Genomic DNA, 25,819 nt, shown 5'->3' with positions numbered 1-25,819 from the left:
GAGAGAGGGAGAGGGAAAGACAAAGATAGGTGAATGATGATTAAACCAGTTTGAAACAGTCCACAATCTTTGTGACAGCGAGGCGGTTAGCCCATGAGGCGTGTCAAATGAAAAAGAGCATAAGATGCAGAGCCCGCTCAGGCTTTGATTCAATTCTTTCACAGTTTCAGCATGACTCAACTCATAATCCCAGGCAGGATTTTTTATTTCAATATATAACCACATGCACTTCCTGCCCTGCGGGGCACAAATTCCAAACAACAAAATGTATGTTTAACATCGAGTCTCGCCTTCAGTGGGGCAGTAAAATTGTTTTGTTGCATGCTATGATAATTTTGTGCATTACAGCTGCTGTGCATAAACTCAGGCGATGTGAAGCACCATAAACGTTTAGTTAGAAAACTGGTCATTAACACATTTTGGAGCTTTGCTTTTAAACCCTGAAAGAACACAATTACATATAAGTTGTGGTGGAGTGTGGAAGGATTGTGGCTCCCCATCTTCATAGGTCACTTTTCAAAACATGATGCTGACACTTAATGAGCCTGCAAGAGACTCGAAGCTGGATCTGGGGATATTTCTCTTTTTGCTTTGGAAGGCAAAGCAGTATATAATGAAACAGTCTGTGTTTCTAGCACAGGTGGCCAGGTTCCCGCAGGGACAGACACCTGCTGCTCTTTGAGGGGTCAGGGGGAACCTAGAAACAGTGTGTGTGTGTGTCTGTGTGTGTACAGAGGTCATGGCAGAAACAGGCTGTTGATCAGATCTTCCACGATGAGGGAGCTGACAGTGATTTGGAGGAGGATGTGTCAGTAAGGACAGTGTCTAATGGTTGCAATGTTGTTGTTATACGTGGTTATATTATAATGGTTTCAGAATGTTCTTGCCATTTTCAGTATCAGTCATTTAAATTATGGCTGTTATGTTTTCATGTCTTAGGTCAAGCAGGACATGGTATAGTGTGATATAGGCAGGGGAATAAAAGAATAATAATGAATATATTAATGTCAGATAGGCTGTTTAGATATTCTAAATCATTTTGTGTGCACAACACTATGTAGTATAGAAAGTATGAGAAAAAGTTACAGCTTACAAATATTGAGAGCTCCCTGAGATGACCCTGCGGACACAACAGGTGGACATTTGCTTCAATTAAAAAAAAAAAAAAAAAGAAAGATGCTGCTTTACACAAAATTTCCCTGCATAATCCAAAAATGTGTGTGAACCAGCTCGTGAGTGTGCAGGAAAAGCACATGAGGTCAATTACCTTCACATCCTGTCGTGTCAGAGGATTTAGATGAAGTGAAGGAACCCTCTGTGACTTCTGTGCGTAAAATGATTCAATCAGTAAAAAATGTTTGTATATCAGTTCACTGTCTGTCTGATTAGTGATCCGAGCATGGAGGTGTGGGGAACTGAATCATGGTCAAGGTCCAGAGTGAATGTTACTGATTGTACTTCTAAAATGCACTTGAGTAAAAGTAAAAATTATTTATTTTTTTTGTAAAGTAGAATTGAAAAAGTGACTGAAGTGACTCCTACCTATCAAAAAGCATTAAAATCCTAAATCATTAATTATTCAATTTTATAAGCTTTGATTGGTTTGTGAGAGTCACGTGCAGAAGAAGAAAGCCAATTTTGTATTTCAGTGCCCACACACTGTTTTCATCAGTCCAACTTTCATGAGAAATGATCTTGAAATCCAGTGATGGAAAGAAGAGCGAAAGCCTCCACAGCTCTGGGGAATGGGAATGAGACAATGTGAGATGCTGTCAGAAAGAAAAGCAATGGATTGAAAAGTCCTCAGGCTTAGTGGGGAGACATTGTACTATAGCTGAATGGCCTCCAGAATTCTAATACTGTATTTACTCTTTACTGAATCTGACAGACATGGTCATGATTACACAGGTACAAGCAGTGTGTATCATCCAAACATTGTTCTGCTGATGACCTTGTCAGTGGTTTAAAAGTGACGTGATGTCATTTCTTGTGAAGCTGGTGGAATAGCAGCATTTGTGCTTTCTAATATGAAATGCTGCACAAAGCCTGTGGGCGTGTTCTCTGTGATCTCAGAGGGTTTAGTGGGAGTTTGAACACTGACTGCATGGCCTACCCTGGTGACAGCGTGAGCCATCTCAGGGTTTTTCTATTGACCTCTGCCCAACATTCACTCTGCCTGCTTTTTGGCTCATGTGAGGAGAACTTCCAGTTCTTAAAAAAATGTCAAATAAAATAAAAAAAGACCCTGAATGCATCTGGTAATCATCTGAGGGTTCAGATTAGTTGTAAAAGCAATGAGGTGGTGAAGCTGCTGTTTGTTCCCATGAGACTGTCAGCAGTGAAGAATTAAGTGAGAAACAAATTGAACTCTGTCTGCAAGCACTCGTGTTGCTGTGAGCCAGCTGAGGTGAGGTTTGTGTCTAGCAGTGGATAGTTTGGCAGGTATTAGACCACAGATATTCTTTTTCTTTTTATTATTATTAATTTGAGGATGAACCTTTTGAGACACATCCTCTTGTTTACACTAGATCTCACCTGCACAAAACTAAGAAGAAATAAAATAGACAAAATATTGTCATGTCAAATGAAATGAAAATGAATGAAAAAGAAGGTTAACACAATCCAAATCAAAAGTACATTTGATGTAAACACATAAAGAAGTCAGCAGGTGAAAGAATAGATGTGAAGGTGTGGCCTTGGTGCAGGCTGTGCTGATGGATCGGTATATTCTGACTGGAGCTCAGCAGAGTAGGGATGCTCCTCCACACAGCCGTTTCCATTAGTCCTCCACCATTTCTCATTTCATGCATACAGAACTCTTATAAATGTGTGCTTCGGTGTAAAAAGTGCCCTGCAGAACAAGTCATTTAGTCTGGTGTCTTTTCTGCGGGCTGTAAAAGCATTTTGAACTTGAATGCAGCACAAACCCTTTAAGATGTTTCCTTCTGTTTGTTGCAGGATGAAAGTAGAAAAAAGAGACGTGAAGCTGCTGAGTCCAGCTTGCTCTCAGCTGTTTGAGTCATTTTGTATTTCACCACTGTTAACTACTTTTACCACAAGTTAAGTTTTTATGATTTTAGATGAATGAACCAGTCAGTTCGGTTTTTAAAGGGGAAATAATCTGACCTTCTAAAAACTTCTGTTTTAGGTTAATCTAGATGAAGTTAGAAATGCTGTTTCACCTTTAAATGCTGAATCATTAATACAGTGAGTCTCATGAAACTGGTGACTCCTTACAAAAACTTCATTTAGTTTAGCCACATGTGGACAGCATGCTAAACATCAGCATAGAACATGTTAGCAAACAGCTGCCGATCAACACACCCAGCAGCCAGAGAGCAACATTAACGTTGTGTAACGGAACCTAATGTTCACTCTCCTTCCAGCCTGGGTCAGATCTCCAACACCTGAGGAAAAATCAGTCACTTTAGCAGCTAAATGTCCCACTGTGGTGAATGGACTGACCTTATATAACACCTTTCTAGTCTTCTGAACACTCAAAGTACTTTTACACTACATATCTCATGCCTTCTGGAGCAATTTGGGGTTCAGTATCTTGCCCAAGGACATGGAGGAGCCGGGGATTGAACCACCGATTGTCTGAGTGGACGACCTGCTCTACCTCCGAGCCACAGCCGCCCTGTGTTCACCAGCTGCTCACTAACTTTATCTGTCTGCTGTTTGGTGCTGAACAGGAAGTTCAGACTGCCTGCTGCAGCTGGAAAAAGGCAGATGAGCCACAGCCACTTCAAGATTATTATTTTGGCAGTCCGTCAGAACCAGACTATATGTATAGACAGAATCTATGTATATTCATATATGCTACATCTATAGTAGTGCTTTATATAAAAATAAGTTGTGTCCCTGCTTGGTGTTGGCATGGCTTCACTAATGCATGCTGATTCGTTCAGTGGTCATCCATTAGAGTGACAGTGGAGCTGCATGGTCTCAGATTAATTCCTTATGAGGCAATTCTCTGAGCCTACCTGAGGAGGTCTTACTGATAATCACATTGCAATGACTTTGAGGAAGCACACAGAGAGTACAAAATGGACAAAATGGAATTGAGACCAGATGATGGCCCCAGTTAACATATCAGCAGATCAAAGTTATTATGATTAATCCTGCGGGTACCATGAATGTGTGTTCCAAAACCTAGCTGCAGTTTACTTATGTCAAGTAATAGGCTATAGTATAGTTAGTATAGTATAAGTTATAGTAAACTATAACATCAAGATAGATCAGACAAACCACCAGTAATATAAAATACATTTAGAAAAACAAAGGTTAAAGTATGTATACATAGTATGTATTGTAAAGATTGAATATCCTGAAAATCTGGTTAAATGGATGCAGAACATGTAATAGGTTAAACATCCTTGTTTTCCAGCTGTAAATGCCCGCTTGATAGCTGCACTGTATAGACTTGTTTCAAATCAAATCAAATCAAATCAATTTTATTTGTATAGCCCAAAGTCACAAAGTACATTTGCCTCAGAGGGCTTTACAATCTGTACAGGGAGTGACACCCTCTGTCCTTAGACCCTCGGTTCGAGTGAGGAAAAACTTGCCCACAAAAACCCTTTTAACAGGGAAAATATGTGGAAGAAACCTGACTGTTTCTTCACAACTGCATTCAAAAGTTGCCAATCAATGGAAATGAATAATGAACTACTGAGGTCTTTTACCAAGTAAATGTGCTGCTGGTAGGCAACAGTTAAACCATCTTCAGTACTTTGCTGCCGTGCTTTGAAAAACTTCAGCAGAACTTTTCTTCATTCGCACACAGAAGTGTCAAACCCTCTGAGGTTTTTCTGAGTAAACGCTGTAATCTCTCCACAAAACTCTGCATGAGCCTCGTGTTTTGATGTAAACCAGTGATGATTTATGAGATAATGCCTATTTAAACGAGTAATGCAGTGCATGCTTCCATGCAGTTTGTTTCACACTGGATATACACCAGCAGTAATGGTAGTACTAACAACGCAGAGCCCTATGCTGACTGGTGAGCATAGAAACACTCACACCAAAATCATCCAGGGACAGCTAAGTAAGACAGCACAGCCCTGGTCTCAAGTGTCTCAGAGCTTACCTGACCTCTGTCAAAGCTGTTTTTGTCTGACTTTCTATAATTAGAGGGCTCACTGAGGCTTCCAGCACACAGCCTTTGGTATAATCTAAGTCAACACTCAGGGCAGTGTTTGGGCAAAAGGCTCCAAATATTGCCAAGGATGTGCATCCCAATTATATAACGGCCGTCAACATGAGGCAGTTAGTGTTCTGATGAGCAGAGATGACATTAATAATGGGGTTGCTCTCATCCTCGAAGGCACAGGCAGGCAGGCCTTTGGAGCTGGAATAAAATGTAGATATCCAACTTGTTTGCCTTAGTGTTTGTTTTTTAAAGACCTCAACAGAAAATTGTGTTGTAATGTTTATGTTCAAGTAACTTTTATCCACTTCCACCTTCCATCGGTGCCAGACATTTCCAAAAGCATGTTTTATTTGTCATGTTTTGCTGTGGCTCTGTGGCTCAGAGGTAGAGCGGGTTGTCCACTAATCCACTGAAACTAATGAAGGCTGCGCCATCAGTGTGTGAATGCATATGAATGGTTAGCTCCCTAAACTGATGAGCAGTTGGCACCTTGCATGGCAGCCAATGCCATCAGTGTGTGAATGCATATGAATGGTTAGCTCCCTAAACTGATGAGCAGTTGGCATCTTGCATGGCAGCCAGTGCCATCAGTGTATGAATGTGTGTGAATGGGTGATTGAGATACGTATTGTAAAAGCACTTTGAGTGGTCGGAAGACTAGAAAGGAGATATATAAGTACAGTCCTTTACCATTTAATGATTTAAGTTTTATTGTAAAATGTTCTGTTGCATGTATCTTTAACTTCAGTGGCTCACCTGCATTTCATTTCAACTCATTTTACCGGGGAAATAACTTTTATCCTCAAATAAACTCTGAGATCCCTTCTACAGGTTTGTTTTGGACTGATAAGCAGGGCAGATGGATGACCTGTGTGTAGTTCTGATTAGACAGACCTGGTTGCATAGTTTGGCATGTGTTTACGGCCTCCAGCAGCTGCTGCTCGTTGAGTCAAGAGGCTGGTGTTTAGGTTGATATTGTAGCAGTGTCCCGTCATTTAGCCCAAACACAACTTCCTCTCTCTCAGACTGATACACTACTGTACTCGTTCTGTGGGAAGTGTAATAGTGGGAGAGAGGGCTGGTTTAGGCGGTAGTGTCAAAAACTGCAGTAAAGTTGAGGAAGATGAGAATGACTCAACATCCGAACAACGGCGGTGGTGTTGTCTAGATATCTGAAAATCTGACCCTTTACAGTGGCAAGTTAGCAGCCAATCAGCATCTTATTTTCACACTGACATGTGACAATAAGACAGATGGACAGGCCACCATACTGCAACAGACATGGCACTGTGCCAGAACTTCTCCAGTGTTGATATGTGCACAGAGACATCAATTATTAAAGATTACTGCAGCCAAACTACAATATTTTAGCTGCACATGACAGTGAACAGTAGCAACAAGTTTTTTTAATGTTTTTTATTTAGTGATATAATAAATGTGACATTATTTTGGCAGATAAGTTTGCTCAGTAAACACACACAAGACAAGAGAACAACATATTCAGTGATTAATTATGAGCATATATTTAATGGACACTTTCTCATCACACTGACTGTACTGCTGGCTGGATCAGTTGTTCAGCGCAAGACCTCTACAGTCTGATAAAAAATGCTGTAAGCTGATTACACCACCTGTACCACCACATGGGACGTGTCCTGACTTTAATGCTATATCACTGGCTGGAGTCATCCATGGTTTTTGATTCTGTTACTGTTACTGTACCACCTCTCCATGACCTCTTCACTGTTTCATCAAGTCTTTGATATGAGAGTCAGCATGCTAAGAAAGTGGCTCTGTTAGGGATCCATTAACAGAGCTGATAGGAGGATGTCTTTTTAAATTTTTGGAAAGAATCATATCTGGTTGTCTTGAACCATGTATTTTTATTCAGCATCTCTCGTAAGGCATGATTAATAGTCCTGTGTTATTAAGCTTTTCTCTTAATTGTCTTTCAATTTCTTTTATGTATACAGTTTTATCCTGGACTACAACAACAACCTTCATGAACGTGAGATAATGACAATGTCCTCAATTTCAATTTTCAGATTCAATTTTATTTACATAGCACCAAATCTTAACAAAAGTTATCTCATGACACTTTCCATATAAAACAAGTGTCCTTGGGCAAGATACTAAACCCCAAATTGCTCCTGAAGGCTGTGCCATCAGTGTGTAAATGTGTATGAATGGTTAGCTCCTCAAACTGATGAGCAGTTGGCACCTTGCATGGCAGCCAGTGCCATCAGTGTATGAATGTGTGTGCAAGTGTGAATAAGATATATAGTGTAAAAGTGCTTTGAGTGGTCGGAAGACTAGAAAGGAGATATATAAGTACAGTCCACTTACCATGTATAATCTTTACAGAGACCTAACAGTTCCCACCATAAGCAAGCACTTGGTGACAGTGGCAAGGAAAAAAAAAATTATCCAGCAGAAACCTGCTTATTAGTGGGAGTTCCCCTGGCACTCTAGGTCTATAGCAGCATAACTAAGGAATGGTTCAGGACTCACCTGAACCAGCCGTAACTATAAGATCTATCAAAAAGGAACATCTTTGAACAAGACTACACTTAAATGTGGAGAGGTATGTCTGCCTCCCGAACCCAAAACTGGTTCTGGCAGACTTAGTCATTATTCATCAGGAGATTTTCTTTCTACATTGTAAGAAAAGATACACCATATCTACTCAGTAAAAATGAGGCAACAGATTACAAGCAATATTTTAATTATATTTCACAGTGTTTGGTATTTAGTAAATATTAATTTAATAGAGTCCATTAATAGTTATCGATTTTATGAGTAGATTCGAATAGAAAACAGTACAGAATTAATTAAAACCTAAACAAAGTTGATTTGAAAAAGATAAACTCCCTAATGTGTAAATAGTACTAATAAAAATAATTAAATTCTACATATCAATGATATACACTTGGGTAATAATCATCTACATTATTCTGTACATTAATTTGAATTTAATCAATGCAATGAATTAAATCTTGGGCTGCAACGTTTTCTCGAGTACCTCGAGTAACCTCAATTACAAAAGATGCTCTTCCAGCGATAACCCCCAATATTTCTCTTTGGAAATGTGTCTAACCTTAACATTAATCCCAATGTACTAAAACATACGGAGGCAATATCAACACGCAGGAACCTTGATAGCGGAAATGTTAACCTGCATCTTTCAAAATAAAAGTTTGACTTCGATCCATATGAATTCTTCCAAATTGTAAATTGCCCTGTTTATATTATAGTGCACCACACTACTACATTACAGTTTTTCTCCATTGGTTTGGCTCATTTCTTGAAACTGAGATGACATTCTCATAACTATAAAGCAATTTGGCCAAACAGACTTGCAGTTCTGCACAACACTTCAGATAACCAGCAAAATGTAATTTGTCTCCCAAAACTACTCATCCATGCTTCAAAATGAAATCCCTTTCCCATGTAAATAGTCAGTACCATAAAAATGGCATGGATCCTTCTCAATTGCTTTGGCACATTTTGATTCATTCAGTACTTCTGTCAAAATAACTTGGATGGTACTGCACAACTACATGGATCACCTGGCAATGTTTGTACAGCTCCCAAAACAGTTTACCCTTCAGTCAAAACTACATTCCCTTCTCATATAACTAGTCAGTGCCTCCAAAATGCATTGTCCCTTTGGTATTGTGTAAGTACTGCAAGTCAAAATGCTTAGACGCTTTGTCATGGCATATTTCTAACTATAGGCATAACATTTTCACACCACACACACACACTGCACTCATTCTGCCGAGGAATTTTCATTTTTATTCTCAACTAACGTAAATTGTACACATTACAGTAGGTAGGGAACCGTAAAAAAGGAAAATATACTGTGTACACAAAATACAAAAACCCACAAAAAAGAAAAAAATCAACAAATCAGCACTGTAAATACAAAGAGTCACAAATGAAGACATTTTGTTTAGTCACGGTCACTCCCCTCTCTCTCCTGGTCACCATCCTCATCTTCCTGGCCATCCATTCTCTGTGCTCTGTTCGGCCACAGATTCTCATCCACATCGCATCTGATGTTGTCTCTTGAGATACAGCGCGGGAAGAAGCGTCGTGCATGCCTGAGCCATCCTCTACACTGATCCCCTGTTATGTCCTCACAGGCAGCGTCCATTGCAGTCATGAGAGCCCTCTGGTTTTCCGCATGGTGTTCATACACTCTCCATCTCCAAGCAGAGAAAAACTCCTCGATAGGATTGAGGAATGGAGAGTATGGTGGCAAGAACACATTGTGCATTCTTGGATGCATGTTGAACCATCCCCGGATGCGTGGACCCCGGTGGAAACTAACGTTGTCCCATATAATTACAAACTGGGGTAGGTGGGGCCCTTCGAGACCCCTCTCATTTTCTGGGACCAGATCAAGATACAGTTGATCCAGGAAACGGAGGAGTTTATCTGTGTTGTATGGGCCCAAACTTGCATTGTGGGTGGCCACACCATTTTCTGAGATGGCCGCGCACATGGTTATACACGCCTCCTTCGTTAGTCAAAAACTTATTTCACCTAACCTGATTATCCTAAATTTACTATAACATCTTCCAAAATATGTACTGTATTCTATTCCAGTTTCCTAACACTATTTTGACAATTGAGCAGACTATTCTGCATATGATGACTTATACGATGAAAATGTGCTGACATGTTTTGAGGACAATAACCATGACACTGAAAACCAACCAATTGGGATAGATCAGCAAGATACATTCATTTGAAAAATGTACTAAATGTTGGCTGATTGTGTTAACTGTAGGATACTTGTACATAGCTATTTGCAAGGATGTACTAAAGGCTTGACACATGTACAAAGCATTTGGAAATGTGATAAAAGCAATGATAAATGCCATTCTGTTGTGAGAAACTGCAAGATAGTTTGGGGATTTGTCTATGTTGTTATGAGAATGTCATCTCAGTTTCAAGAAATGAGCCAAACCAATGGAGAAAAACTGTAAAAAGTGTGAGAGCTCTCATAGGTTTTCTTTTGTAATCAACTAAAAACAAGGGTTTCCAGTTGGCCATGTTGTTATAGTCTGTTTTTTTAGGTCTTGGAGTACAGTGCCTACCCTGGCCCTGGGGAGGGAAACATCTGAGCCAACAAGCGCTGATCAGCTCACTGATGTGGTGGTAATGTAGTATGGATTTTTCTTCAGTCCTGATTATGTCAGGCGTGCATTTAGCTTTCCTCTCATAGAAACACGTCCCATAGTGGGCCTGTTCCAATATAGTTTATTTACATTCTCAGTCTGTGGTCAGAGTGCTCAAACAAATTGATGAGCTGAAACATGTCTGAACAGCTGTAACTCTGCAGTGTACACAGATTTTCAATAATAACCTACAGGTTCTCATTTGTTCAATGTAGTCATTAGTTAGCATCTCACCAGTGCATGTATCTCCTCACTGGTATACCTGTTACCCAGCTGGAAATACTGACCCAATTATATATCTCTGTCATTACAGCAACAATTACCAATTGAATCACTTCCTCTGTTCTGATTTTGCCTACAAATTAAAAGTGCAATTTTACAAAGAAAGGCTTTAGTCCGATAATAGTCAACTATCCATTAAACATTGCTACCTTTGCTCGTTGTCACCAGAAATACTAGCTATTATGGATAACCCCTCTCATCCTCTCTATGCAGAACTGAAGTGGTTCAGGAGTATGTTCAGCCACAGACTTGTCTATAGCCACCTGCCAACCTGCCACCTAAGCGCTTATGGGGCTCTTTAATGCCATCGACCATCAGCAATGGTTGACTCTGCAATCTCATTCTATTTGTCTTCAACCAAAGCTCATGACCATGGATGGATGGATGGATAGATAGATAGATAGATAGATAGATAGATAGATAGACGTTTAGCATGTACGCAGAGGTCAAATATATCTTGGTAATTCTCTGCTTTTACTGTTTTTATACTGTCATCCCATGACAGTATAAAAAATGTGAAGAGCCTGAGTGAGGTCACCTGTAGGTTTCCGAAGCTCTGTTTTGAAGCAGAAAATATGCACGGCTGGCCACCGCCATGTTGGATGTACTGCTTCACCCACCTCCCATCTGATCTAAATATCTGTAACGGCACGTATCTGTCAATCAAGTGATCACACTGTTAATTATGTGCAACTTTGTGCAACTATACCAAAAACATTTTGGTTTTATTTGTCCAGATGTCAGTGGTGAGCATTAACAAAGCACATTTACTTGAGTGCTGTTATTTAATTTATATTTTTTTCAGTACTTAACTAAACAGTACAGTAACTTGTTTTGTCAGGTGTGTGTTTAAATAAAAAATAAAATGTCAATAGCTGTCCTTTTTTAAAATTTCTATGCTTAGGTTTTTATAGGTGTTTCTATCTGCTTTGTGTAGCAGAGTGGTTCTTCAAGCAAGTTAGTGCATTCATTGGCTGGGTTCAGGGAGTTACAAGGGATTTTACAACTGTAAATGCAGTTGGCTACAGCAAATTATTGAAATTTAAGTGATATATGTGTTCAAATACTAATTGCAAGAAAAAACAGCGCTAAATTTGGCTGAATTATAAAAGGTATAAGTAGTAAAAAAGGGGCCATTTGGGAGCTGAAAGAGCTGGTTCTTCTTGGTGAGCTGAGCCAAATGATCTGGCTCACTAAAAAGAGACGGAATTCCCATCACTAGTTTACGTGTGCCGGTAACAGTGCACACGTACGAGAGACACCTGCCTGGGTGTGACGTCTAAACGTCTTTGTGTCACTAGTTTACAGCGTAAATTGCGAGTCAGACTCCGATTTAGTAGCTGATTCATGAAATAAACAAAGCCAGAACACAACAGGTCGAGTATCAGAGTTTAGATAGTAACGTTTACGTTATGTTTCACTCGTTCAGCGGAGTCAACCTGGCACCCTGCGTGAGCGTCTTTAGGGGAAGGGGGGGCGACTCGTTCCACTGTTTGGAATTCAAGCTTGGAATTCAGTCTTAAATATTGTACCTTTAAAATAAAAAAGTGAATAATCCTACCATCAAAAATGAGCTACTGTTTAATAGACTGTGTTTAATACACAGTTTAATTTAATAATAAACATTTAATTGGAACTGTAAATAGGAACGATATTGAAATTGCTACAATTTCCTCTGTAAGCTGGTGAAGTGGAACATTGCTATTCTGTTTTCAGCTGGAAATGTATGCACCCAAGTAGCACTCTGTTGTGAAGGAGAGATGTTACCTCAGTGCATAAAAGGCACTTCAGGGTGACATAATAAATAATGTTTTTTTTTTTTTTAAGGCACTGATGTGATTTTGCTGGAGTCTGCTGCAGATGATGTCACTGTAGTGATGCTGACAGTGACCTCACTGGAAATTGATGTTTAGCTCTGGTTGATTGTCTTGCTCCAGTGTTCCATGAATTACAAATGTGGAAAAACATTTTCTCCATATCATTATCCAAAAACTCTAAGCATATTTTTAGCATTGGAGCAAACAGTTTAAACAGAACAAAGCTGACTCAGCCTTTGTTTAAAGGAGTCGTCCTGCTATTTGTTTTATTCTGGCAGTTTAGTGGAAATCCAAATGCTCATTTTCCCTTTTCTCTGTTCATACTGAGTTTGAAACATCTCTGCTCCTTCAGTGAGTATGTTCTATTCAAAGGGTAATATTGTATGAATAGAACCACTTCACAATTCCGAAATACGGAAGTAATAACACCGATATTTTATATAAAGGCAGATTATCTTTTGTTCCTCCTCATTTCAGCTAAAAGTGTCATAATCACTGTTATTTTCTCCTAATACTGCTTAAGTACTTGCAAGTATAAAGTGTACTGAGTTGACTCAGCCGTGTTTCCGTAATGCTTTTCTGGCTGGATCAGTTTTTTTCCCCTCAAAGAAGCAGGAGAGCTCAGGTTGCTGTATCTCTGCCCGGAAAGACGGGCAAGACAAATAGATTGTGCAGCCTCGCTCTCACCCCCCAACCAGGCGGGACAAGTTCGTCATGCCCTTGTGAAGAGAAGCCGGTGGCTGTCCTTCTGCCTGAGAGTAACGCACCGGGCACCTGTCCATGCTGCTGCATGCCTCATTAGACGCTATCTTGTAACTATAAACTCTCACTTATCTGGCTTTCCCTAACAATGCCGTAACAGTATCACAGTAGGTTTTTCCCTACCCTTACCTCTACCTCTATGCTGACATCTAAAGCTTCTCCTCGTGAAGCAGAATCATTTCTAAATAAACCACTCTGTCCCTCTAAATCCTGTATTTCCCATGCACTGGCTGTGTTATGAGATCCTGGGGGATCGATGGGTGGCTGGTAAGAAGACTCCTGCTTCACCCCCAGTAAACCGAGCACTAATTATCAATTCAATCCAGTGTCAAGGAGCGGCAGCATGCACTTCATTTGAAAGTCTTCACCTATTTTTAATGGGACCTTAACCTGGCACAAATGTAAGCCAGATCTTTGAAACAGGAGTGTGTATTGGAAAGGGGAGGTAATGCACACTCTGGAAGGCAAAGCACTGTGTTCAGGTCAAGTCTTTATAAATAATGTGTGCCTTTTTTGAAATAAGCTCCATGATATGATACTGCCACTGACCTTTTTCTCTAAAAGCATATTTTAACAGGGAGTTAACTGTATTGTGAAAGAGAGACACTTAACATGGCAATTTTTCATGACAACATCATTAGTACATGATGGTGTGTTGATACTGACTCCACCAGCATTGTCACACACACACACACACGCACGCACACACACACACACACACACACACACACACACATTGATATTTATATTATTGATACTAGATCAACTCTCAGCTGTGAGGATACTTTACTCTGTTCTTTGACTATTACTTTTACTTGAAAGTGAGGTAAGGTTGTGGAATATTTTAGAATTGGATTGACTCAGGCAACATCTCCAGTTCTCTCCCAGTGAGGTTACTATGGGTACATTGTGTGCCAAAATAGATGCATCTCCTCCTTTTCTCCCACCAAAAATAACAGAATTAGTCATTTCAGCAAATGATGTACAGCTGAAGCCCCCAGTAAAGGAGAAGGTAGCTTGTCATTATTATAAAGCCACAAAGTCTGTCTAGGGAGGGTGTGGGTAGATGTGAAACTTACCAAGAGTGAACATTGGTTTCTTTTGACTATTACCACAATTGTTCCAAAACTGAATCAAGTAGATGTTATTCATAGTGATGATTGTCTCCTAAATTGTCATTTTAGTTCAAACATTGATCTTTCACTTACCCTAACCAAACCTTACCCATAATAATCAGTATTTATTTAATTCAGTATTTATAACTTATTTGATTTGTTTTGTTCATGATTGATGTGATGATTATGTAGAGACATCAAAAATTGTTTTGAGCTTTCTGCACATGAATAAATTCATACATTTCTCAGGCTTATGTCAACCACAACAGTATGTAAGGCAGAGTGATAACTGGCCTATGCCCAAAACCAGACAGTATATGTACTAATACATATTGTATTGAATCAGTTCACAGACTGAGCCAAGCCTGTTCATGACAGCCTGTAGATGTGTGTCAGAGAGAACTGTTTCTGCTTTAGACAGAAACTGATGCTGTTTACAGTTTAACTGGAATCGTGTGGCAGTTGTAGGTAGTAGTACCATTAGCAATGATGCTTGGCTTTACCTAGAAACAAAAACACATTAAGATATATTAAGTAACTGTGATACACAGATAATTCATCACTGAGCCTGCAGATGGACTCTACCACGGTTATTCTGCTTTACTTATAGAGTTTTTCCTTTTCTTTCTCTCAGAGTCGGAAACATGCCAACAAAGTGCGGCTGTATTACATGCTACATCCTGTGGATGGAGGCTGCCCTGCCAAGAAGCTCCGAACAGACAACGTGAGTTCTGTGTGAATGATGTGTCTTCTGGTCCACTCTGTTTCCACATGGTCTCTGTAATCACTGAGAAACATGCACACACAGTAATCCATAGCTTGCCAGTCTCATGTGGACACCTTTATTGTTAATGGATTTTCCTGCTGTTCCCTACACACGTGACCCCTCCAAACCCAACCCCCACCCCCCTGGGTGTCAGAATTGCTGACAGTGCCAACCTGCATCCCTGTCAACCCGGGATGCCAACCTTCGAACACAAAGACATATTGTGAGGTTTCCAGCCCTCACTGTCATGTACTTTGGAAGTACATGATGTTTTTGACAGGCACAATTATGTGTCCTGTCAAAAACTCTGTGTTCATGAAGTGTTTTGGTGGTGGAGTGCTTTGTTTGGTAAGTGTAGCCTTTACCACTTGAAGTGCCATTCATCCAGGACAAAAACATGGTTTTTACATCCACTATTCATCTCTGCCCACAACTCAGATAAGCATCACACTGTTGAGATTTCACGGTGCATGTTGAGGTTTTATGTTTGTGTCACAGTGAAAGAGAGAGACTGGATTGAAGGGACTTTCTGCTCTGATTAGTGGGAGTGACAGCTATCAGTCGGAAAACATGGACTTCTGGTCCAGATAAGGACAAATCAAGGGACATTATTGCTTTATCTCACTGCCTAAGCTCATCATCTATACTTGCTTTTCTGTTTCACTGTACATTTCCCCTCTAACCCAGCACTCTCTACTCTCCTCATCTACCTTTGTCTTTCCTGTCAAATGATCATTTATGGTATTTAATTATTCTCAAACAGAACAGTTTCTGCTCTGAAAACCATCCACACAAAGCAGCATTTCTGCTCAGATTGAAGCAAATATGTATAAATAAAATGCACCACTGCAGTGCAATAAAATATCACAGAACACCTTCCGGTACCTGTAAGCTCAGGACTGTGAATACCACAAGCTCGTTCCCTTCCTACCTGCTTGCAACTGCTCCCTTTTGAGACTTTGAAAGGTGGGGATGGTGATGGCTAATGTCTCCGCTTCTTTGATTACCAGCAGTTTTTGACTCTGACCCCTTTTTGGCTCTCTAACATCAAATATTTATCAAAGCCTAGCTACTGTAAACCAAATCAGTACCTTTAAAGTGTGTCACATTTAGGGCTCTATTTACAGAAAATGTCAGAAGTTGAACATAATATCCATAAGTTATATTTTCAGTGTTTATTTTTAGAATGGTAAATGGTAAATATCCAAGTGCTTTAGAGTACATATCTCATTCACCCATTCAAACACATTCATACACTGATGGCATTAGCTGCCATGCAAGGTGCCAACTGCTCATCAGTTTGGAGCTAACCATTCATACACATTCACATAGCGATGGCGCAGCCTTTGGGAGCAATTTGAGGTTCAGTATCTTGCCCAAGGACACTTCGACATGCAGACTGAAGGGAATCGAACCAGGGATCAAACCGCCAATCTTCTTCAGACTAGTGGAAGACCCGCTCTACCTCCGAGCCACAGCCCCCCATGGACCTTTTATAAACACAGATGTCATTACAGAGTCCACCATGTTTATACAGTAGCCCAGAACAAACAAACTCAACACTTGCTTTAGATAGTCACCATAGTTTCACAGCCATCATAGTCTCTTCCTAATGCTTGGAAAGTGAGGATGAATCAAATCAAATTTTATTTGTATAGCCCAAAGTCACAAAGCTTTACAAATCTGTACAGGGAGTGACACCCTCTGTCCTTAGACCCTCGGTTCGAGTGAGGAAAAACTTGCCCACAAAAAACCTTTAACAGGGAAAAAAGGTGGAAGAAACCTCAGGAAGAGCCACAGAGGAGGGATCCCTCTCCCAGGACGGACAGACGTGCAATGGATGTCACGTGTACAGGACAAATCAACACAAACATATTGTACAATTACAATGACTGATAAAATGACAATGAATCACAATGAATGATAAAATGATTACAGTAGCAGTGGAGAGAGAGAGAGAGAGTTTTCAGTAAAGGGAGATGCGACTGTGTCTTCAATCAATGCCGTGCATGACTAGGCATAACCCTGAAAGAGACAGAGAGAGGGAGGAGGGAGAGTCCCTCGGCAGTCTAATCCTATGGCAGCATAACTAAGGGATGACCTGAGCCAGCCCTCACTATAAGCTCTATTAAAAAGGAAAGTCTCCCAATGACAAAATGGTAGTTTGTTCCACAGAAGAGGAGCCTGATAGCTGAAAGCTCTGGCTCCCAATCTACTTTTGGAGACTATAGGAACCACAAGGAACCCAGCATCCTGAGAGCGCAGTGTTCTAGAGGGGTAGTAAGGTACTATGAGCTCTTTTAGATATGATGGTGTCTGACCATGAAGAGATGCCTACGGCACTCGTCAACTATTGTTCTTCTGCGTGTTTCATGGCATTATTATTCATTTTCCGCCCTTTTTCGAACATTAATGCGGCCCGCAGCGGTGAGAGGACCCCAACAAATTATATATCAAAACGTGCGTCTTGATCCCGAATCGAGTGCTATTACTTTTCTAAGAGATTCGCGTGTTTTTCGTGAATTTATTCTGGAAAAACTGCGAAAAATTTCCCATAGGGAATGAATGGGGAGGCCTGAAAAAAAGTACATTTCAACAGACATTTTCAACAATGAACTGCTCTGGCATACTTTCACCGAGAGACTGCATTTGAACTTTAAAACGGAGGTATGCTTCCCTTATCTTCAGGGATTCATGACACTCATCGACAGCTTTTACCGTTTTTAAACTATCAAGGCTCAAAGTTGAGCAGGTTTTTAGTCAAATTTCTGGGTTTATAATGGGTGTGTATGTGGCGGAATGTTTGAGCTAGAGTGGATGACATCATCAGCTTGAGTGAGGAGCAGGGAGAAAAATCAGTGAAAAAATAAAACGTATTCGACTACCGTGGCCTCAAATGCCCCACTACAGACATGATTATCCCCTCAAATGTAGGAAAATTCGAGGTGATCGCAGTGATAACACTGTTGAAGCTGTCTCTTTTATAGTTTTGGCTCCATACAGGCTAACTGATCGAGTACTCCCATCCTCAGCCTCATTCACTCCCATGTTAAAAAAGGAGGGAAATTTTCTTAAGGAAGGCAGAAGTAACGTTTCTCTCTCTTGCTCCTGAGGGCACGTTTCTTCATTTATCGACACAAAATAACTATGTAAAACGATCAGGAAGGGCATGCGATGCCCCCAGTTATGTCGGTTCAATGATTGGAAATACGGTTTGGCCATAGAGCCCTCCTCTTCGATGGCTGGTCTCAGCATTTTCCCTCTCTCTCTGTCAGGATTTTCAACTGCCGTTCCAACTGACAACAGTTGCAGAAGCCCAGTGGCGGCCATTTGAGCAGTTATTGGCTTCATTTGAACTTGTCTGTGTAAAATGGCCGACAGAGACAGCAGAGCAGCTAGCACATTAGCGCTAGCTGTAAAGACATGCTAACTGCTAACATTAGCGGCCAATGCTAAAATTAGTGCAAATGGTAATTGCTAGCATGTCAACGCTAGCAATTAGCATTAGCCACTAATAACCAAATACATGCTACTTGTTAAAATGCTAATGCTAACATGTTAATGCTAATTAACATTAGCCACTAGGGATGTAACGATACATCGTGCCACGATTAAAATCGGTACAAATGTGTGACGACTCGCATCGGTTGACAGAAAAAATGAATCGCGATTCTTGGCGAATGCGAGAGAAGTAGGATATGTTCTTTTTCGTCTTTTTTTTATTAGAAATAGGTTACGTTGTGGCTGCAGCTTCCACTGCCGCGTCTGCCTTTCTGTGTCTCACACACACACACACACACACACACAAACACACACCCATACACACATGCGCAGTAGTGGTAATCAGCGTCAGGCCTGACTGTACTGTAAATGATACCATAACACAGATCCTCCAGGAATTCACGATGTTGCAATTTGCAACTTCAACGCAACTTCAGTGAATCCCCGTGAATTCAGGGGTGTTGCAATTTTAACCAATCACCGCAACTTCTGCGCAGTCTGCACGGGGGATTAAAGTCGGGCCAGGGACGGCCACACGGTGCGGGAGGATCCCTTCGTGGGACCTCTTCCCGGCGCTGGCTGGCCCCCGCCGGGCACATTTCCTCCGAGGTGGTGCGCCGCGACCGGCTCAGCGTTTACAGCGCCCGGACCTCGCCGTTTCCCGGGGCCGTGGACTCTCATTAAAGGGTAAATGAGCTATCATCTTGTTGTTTTTATTTTCAGTTAGCTCATACTTCAAGCTGAAAGGTAATGGTCAGATCAGCTGCTTGCTGGCAGCCCTAATAAGAACACAAACTGCTTGAGAGTTTCTGTAAAGAGAGATTTTTTTCCTACAAATAAAAAGATATTTTTATTTGGTCATAATTTGTCTGTAGCTCATTTTGATTTAAAAAACATCGTGAAAAAATCGTATCGTGAACAAAAAATCGTGACTCGAATCGAGTCGTGAGCTGAGTGTATCGTTACATCCCTATTAGCCACTAAGAATTAAATACATGATCATTGTTAACATGTTAATGTTAACCTGCTAAAGCTAATTAGTATTAGCCACTAGGAATTAAATACCTGTTAATGTTAACATGCTAATGTTAATTTCTAGCACGTCAATGCTAGTCACTCATTTTTAGTCATTAAGAATACATGCTAATGTTAATATGTAAGGTTAACATGTAATGTCAGCGCTAGCAATTAGCCTGAGCCACGAATAACCAAATACATGCTACTTGCTAATATGCTAATGCTAACATGCTAATGTTAATTAGCACTAGCCACAAAGAATTAAATACATGCTAATTCTACCATGTTAATGTTAATTGTTAGCCGTCTGCGCTAGCAATGAGCATTAGCCACGAAGAATTAAATACATGATCATTGCTAACATGTTAATGTTAATTAACATTAGCCACTAGGAATTAAGTACATGCTCATGTTAACATGCTAAAGCTAACCTGCTAATGATAATTGCTAGCGCGTTGTCTGTCTAAAATGACAGACAATGACAGCAGAGCAGCTAGCGTGTTAACGTTTAGCATTAGCCATTAAGTATTAAATAAATGCTAATGTTAACATGCTAATGCTAACCTGGTAATGGTAACCTGCTAATGCTTATTGATTACTATTAGCCACTAAGAATTAAATACATGCTCATTGATAACATGCTAATGCCAGCATGCTAATGTTAACGGCTAGCACGTTAATGCTAGCCACTCATTTTCAGTCAGTAAGAATACATGTTAATTGCTAGCACGTCAGAGACAGCAGAGCAGCTAGCTCATTAGCGCTAGCTGTAAAGACATGCTAACTGGTAACATTAGCGGCCAATGCTAAAATTAATGCAAATGCTAACATACTAATTAACATTAGCCACTAAAAATTAAAGACATGGTAATTGTTAACACGCTAATGTCAATTGCTTGCACGGGAGCGCTAGCTGCTCCTGTGTCTAAATAAACATGTTAAAAATGACCATTTGAGGTGTGCTTTTTGACTACAGACCCCCGGCAACAGCCCACTCGTCACTCTCAAAATTTCTGCCGGAATTTTCTAGTTTTAAATTCTATTCTAGATTTAATAGGTAGCCAATGCAAGGAAGCCAAAATGGGAGAGATGTGATCTCTGATCTTGGTTCCTGTCAGAACACGTGCAGCAGCATTCTGAATTAACTGCAAAGTCCTAAGAGACTTATTGGAGCAGCCTGATAACAAAGAGTTACAAACTGGCTGCTGTCACCCCCATTCTCAAAAAACCTGGACTCAACCCTGACATCATGTCGAACTTCCGGCCCATCTCCAATCTCCCCTTTCTGTCCAAAATACTGGAGCGTATTGTTGCCACTCAACTCAAAGCCCACCTCTGCTCAAATGACCTGCTCGAACCATTTCAATCTGGTTTCCGTTCTCAACACAGCACCGAAACAGCCCTCCTCAAAGTTACCAATGACATCCTCCTCTCCGCAGACTCCGGCCACCTCACCATCCTCATCCTCCTGGACCTCACTTTCGACACCATAAACCACACCATTCTCCTCTCCCCCCTTGAGTCCTGTAACAAATCAGACATGATCACCATCGGCCCCAAATCCCTCACCAAAACCACAGACTGCTTCCGCCTCAACATCGACAACTCCACCCTGTCTCCATCCCCCCACAGTCGCATCCTCTGAGTCATCTTTGACAATAACCTCTCCTTTGAACATCACATAAACCAAATCACCAGAACTGCCTTCTTCCATCTCAAGAACATAGCCCGACTCTGCCCATCACTGTCCTTCCCCGCTGCTGAAACCCTCATTCACGCCTTCATCACTTCCAGAATTGACTACTGCAACAGCATCCTCTATGGCACACCATCCAAAACTTTAAATGAACTCCAATACATCCAAAACTCTGCTGCTCGTCTGCTCACCCACACCCGTGATCACATCATTCCAGTCCTCCAGAAACTCCACTGGCTCCCAGTTCCACAGCGTATTCAGTTCAAAATCCTCCTCCTCACACACAAAGCCCTTCATAACCAGGCCCCTTCCTACCTCACTGACTTCACTGACGCCACAATCCATCCCGCAGTCTCCGTTCATCTGATGCAAACCTCCTGACTCCTCCACCCAGGACCAAGCAACGAACCTGGGGCGTCAGAGCCTTCCAATGTGTTCTTAGTGTACTATCCTATATTGTTTTGATGATTTGATGATCTTCTTATGTAAAGTGTCTTTGAGTACCTTGAAAAGCGCTTTTAAATACAATTTATTATTATTAATAGTCCAGCCTAGAAGTAACAAATGCATGGACTAGTTTTTCTGCATCCGCTTGAGACACAATGTGTCTGATTCTGCCGATGTTACATAAGTGGAAGAATGCAGTCCTCAAAATTTGTTTGAAATTTATGTGAACATTAAAGGACAAATCCTGAACAAAGGGGTACTCAGCTGGCTGCTATCTGCAATGTCACCACTAGATGTCACTAAATCCTACACATTGGGGGTTAACAGTATTACAGTTTTTCTCCATTGGTTTGGCTCATTTCTTGAAACTGAGATGACATTCTCATAACTATAAAGCAATTTGGCCAAACAGACTTGCAGTTCTGCACAACACTTCAGATAACCAGCAAAATGTAATTTGTCTCCCAAAACTACTCATCCATGCTTCAAAATGAAATCCCTTTCCCATGTAAATAGTCAGTACCATAAAAATGGCATGGATCCTTCTCAATTGCTTTGGCACATTTTGATTCATTCAGTACTTCTGTCAAAATAACTTGGATGGTACTGCACAACTACATGGATCACCTGGCAATGTTTGTACAGCTCCCAAAACAGTTTACCCTTCAGTCAAAACTACATTCCCTTCTCATATAACTAGTCAGTGCCTCCAAAATGCATTGTCCCTTTGGTATTGTGTAAGTACTGCAAGTCAAAATGCTTAGACGCTTTGTCATGGCATATTTCTAACTATAGGCATAACATTTTCACACCACACACACACACTGCACTCATTCTGCCGAGGAATTTTCATTTTTATTCTCAACTAACGTAAATTGTACACATTACAGTAGGTAGGGAACCGTAAAAAAGGAAAATATACTGTGTACACAAAATACAAAAACCCACAAAAAAGAAAAAAATCAACAAATCAGCACTGTAAATACAAAGAGTCACAAATGAAGACATTTTGTTTAGTCACGGTCACTCCCCTCTCTCTCCTGGTCACCATCCTCATCTTCCTGGCCATCCATTCTCTGTGCTCTGTTCGGCCACAGATTCTCATCCACATCGCATCTGATGTTGTCTCTTGAGATACAGCGCGGGAAGAAGCGTCGTGCATGCCTGAGCCATCCTCTACACTGATCCCCTGTTATGTCCTCACAGGCAGCGTCCATTGCAGTCATGAGAGCCCTCTGGTTTTCCGCATGGTGTTCATACACTCTCCATCTCCAAGCAGAGAAAAACTCCTCGATAGGATTGAGGAATGGAGAGTATGGTGGCAAGAACACATTGTGCATTCTTGGATGCATGTTGAACCATCCCCGGATGCGTGGACCCCGGTGGAAACTAACGTTGTCCCATATAATTACAAACTGGGGTAGGTGGGGCCCTTCGAGACCCCTCTCATTTTCTGGGACCAGATCAAGATACAGTTGATCCAGGAAACGGAGGAGTTTATCTGTGTTGTATGGGCCCAAACTTGCATTGTGGGTGGCCACACCATTTTCTGAGATGGCCGCGCACATGGTTATACACGCCTCCTTCGTTAGTCAAAAACTTATTTCACCTAACCTGATTATCCTAAATTTACTATAACATCTTCCAAAATATGTACTGTATTCTATTCCAGTTTCCTAACACTATTTTGACAATTGAGCAGACTATTCTGCATATGATGACTTATACGATGAAAATGTGCTGACATGTTTTGAGGACAATAACCATGACACTGAAAACCAACCAATTGGGATAGATCAGCAAGATACATTCATTTGAAAAATGTACTAAATGTTGGCTGATTGTGTTAACTGTAGGATACTTGTACATAGCTATTTGCAAGGATGTACTAAAGGCTTGACACATGTACAAAGCATTTGGAAATGTGATAAAAGCAATGATAAATGCCATTCTGTTGTGAGAAACTGCAAGATAGTTTGGGGATTTGTCTATGTTGTTATGAGAATGTCATCTCAGTTTCAAGAAATGAGCCAAACCAATGGAGAAAAACTGTAAACTCAAACAATATTAAAATAGGATCTCCTAAAGATGTTCACCTGTTGTAAAACTCATTCGCTTCACCATGAAAATGGTTGTTGTTCTGTCAGTGACCAAAACAAACATCCAATCAAAGGACAGTATTGAACCAATCAGAGGAGCGACATCAGGAGCTGTCTATTCAAATGCCCCCTCTCCTAAGTCTGTGTGCTAGTATCACATAGAGTACATTTTGTAGGTGCCGGTTTTGAGGCTAATTTCACGCCACATCTGTTCATCTGGTTTTCCACCTTAATTTCACTTTTCTTTTTCCTCTCCTCCTTTTCTCTCCTTTCCTTTATACCTTTCTTTTTTGTTCCTGTTCATTTCCATTATTCCCTTCTCCCTTTCTATTGTTTTTCTCTTCCCATTCCTTTCATCCCCCTCTCTTTATCTTCTTTCCTTTCCATTCTCTTATCCTATTTTCTTCATCTTCTCACAGCCTTATCTTTTTTTACCTTTTCTTTTTCACTTTTTTTATGCTGTTTCCCACCTCTTGTTTCTTATCCTTTCTTGTCCTTTTTCTTCCTCACATTTTTACAAAAGTTCTTTCTCTGACTTTCTTTGATTGTTTTTTTTTCATCTCAGCATTGTACTGAACCTTTCATTACTCGCACTGTCTGTCTGTTCAGAGTGAGAAGTGATGATGTTCTGAGGTGAACTCAGTCAAAGATCAAAAATAGTCAAATAAAAGGTACTTCTGCCTGTATAAAAGTATACATTTTGAATACTTAAAACTACACTCAAATACACTACTAAATGGACTTAGTTATGTTACAACACTGCAGCAGTCAAAACCACCATGCTCCATTAAACTCTGCATAAATATAAACATATTCATGCAGAATCATTCAACTTGACAAAGTCACTTAGGTACAGGCAGACAGTCTATACTCTTGTTCAACTGCTCTCTTCCAGTGTCAAAGCTGTTTGTATTTTGTGTATTTCTGCAAGATCCAATCTGTGTCTGCTTTGACACGGTGGGCATGATGGATGGCACGGAAACTGGTTTCATGGATACTAGAGGTGTAAATGTTTACAGGCCTCATGATTCGATTGGATAAAGATTCACCTACCAGCAATTCTCGATGCATCTGGATGCAGAAGCAGTCAGGATGGGAAATTAGCACCAGCCATCAGCCAACTGCTGCACTAATATGAAAGTGGTTGATACAAAATCATGATTTGCTATTGAGATGGCATCATCACTCATTGATGAACTCTGACTCCCACCACCATATTTCCAAACATGATCAGTAATGTTGATTAGGCAAAGATTCTGCAGTAGCCTAAAGTTGGCTCACAATTCAACGCAACTATGTAACGTAAAAACTTTATTGTAGAAACCAGAAACCAGAAAAACAGCAATCAACATCAGTCTGCTGTCATTTTGTAATTATATGCTGTCACTGCATCGGTGCAGAATCTTCCACATCTGTGTCACAATGCAGAATCGAGAAATGTCCACACCTCTGTTGGAAAGGGTTGTTTTCCCAGAATCACTGTCCACACTGCAGCATCACTGAGCAGGGGAGAAACAGGAAAAGAGCTCTTGTTGATGCTACATGCTAGTTAATGTGAGGAGAGCAAGGAGAAAGGCGTTGGTGTGGGGGAGGGCTGATCTCAGAGTTTCCCTGCAAGTCTATGATATAAAGGTCAGGGAGCTGCTTTATATATTTTCAGAGTTCGAATAAGCTCTGGGTGTGGAGTATGGCAGCAAAACCATGAAGATACTGGGCGAGAGTGAAGACGAAGACAATGCATGTATTATGCAATAGTACAAAATTACTATAATATATATGCATATTCAAAATTCATATGACCTCTAACTGACGTAATCAGCTGCTGCCGTGTCTAATAGGTGTGTCTAATGTGTGTCTAATCTACTAAGGCCTTTCAATGGACATGGGTGACCATTCCTGTTCCTTTTTAATATCACAAAGATTTTATTGTCAGTGAGCACCTGATTACATCTAAAAATTCTCCAGAACGAACT

At 40.6% G+C, this 25,819-nt stretch overlaps 1 protein-coding gene across 1 annotated transcript in view; it reads left to right on the top strand.

Annotated features, from left to right (window-relative positions):
- The window catches only part of zmat4a (zinc finger, matrin-type 4a), a 108,155-nt gene that overhangs the window by 27,627 nt on the left and 54,709 nt on the right, over positions 1 to 25,819 (top strand). The window contains exon 2 of the mRNA XM_027282929.1: positions 14,955 to 15,044. Coding sequence (XP_027138730.1) covers positions 14,955 to 15,044 — 90 coding nt within the window. The remainder of the gene's footprint in view (positions 1 to 14,954; positions 15,045 to 25,819) is intronic.

This window comes from Larimichthys crocea, chromosome X (genome assembly GCF_000972845.2).
Source record: "Larimichthys crocea isolate SSNF chromosome X, L_crocea_2.0, whole genome shotgun sequence".
Lineage (NCBI taxonomy): Eukaryota > Metazoa > Chordata > Actinopteri > Sciaenidae > Larimichthys > Larimichthys crocea.
Note: the sequence above shows the minus strand (reverse complement) of the source record. Positions and strands in the feature narration are given on the sequence as shown.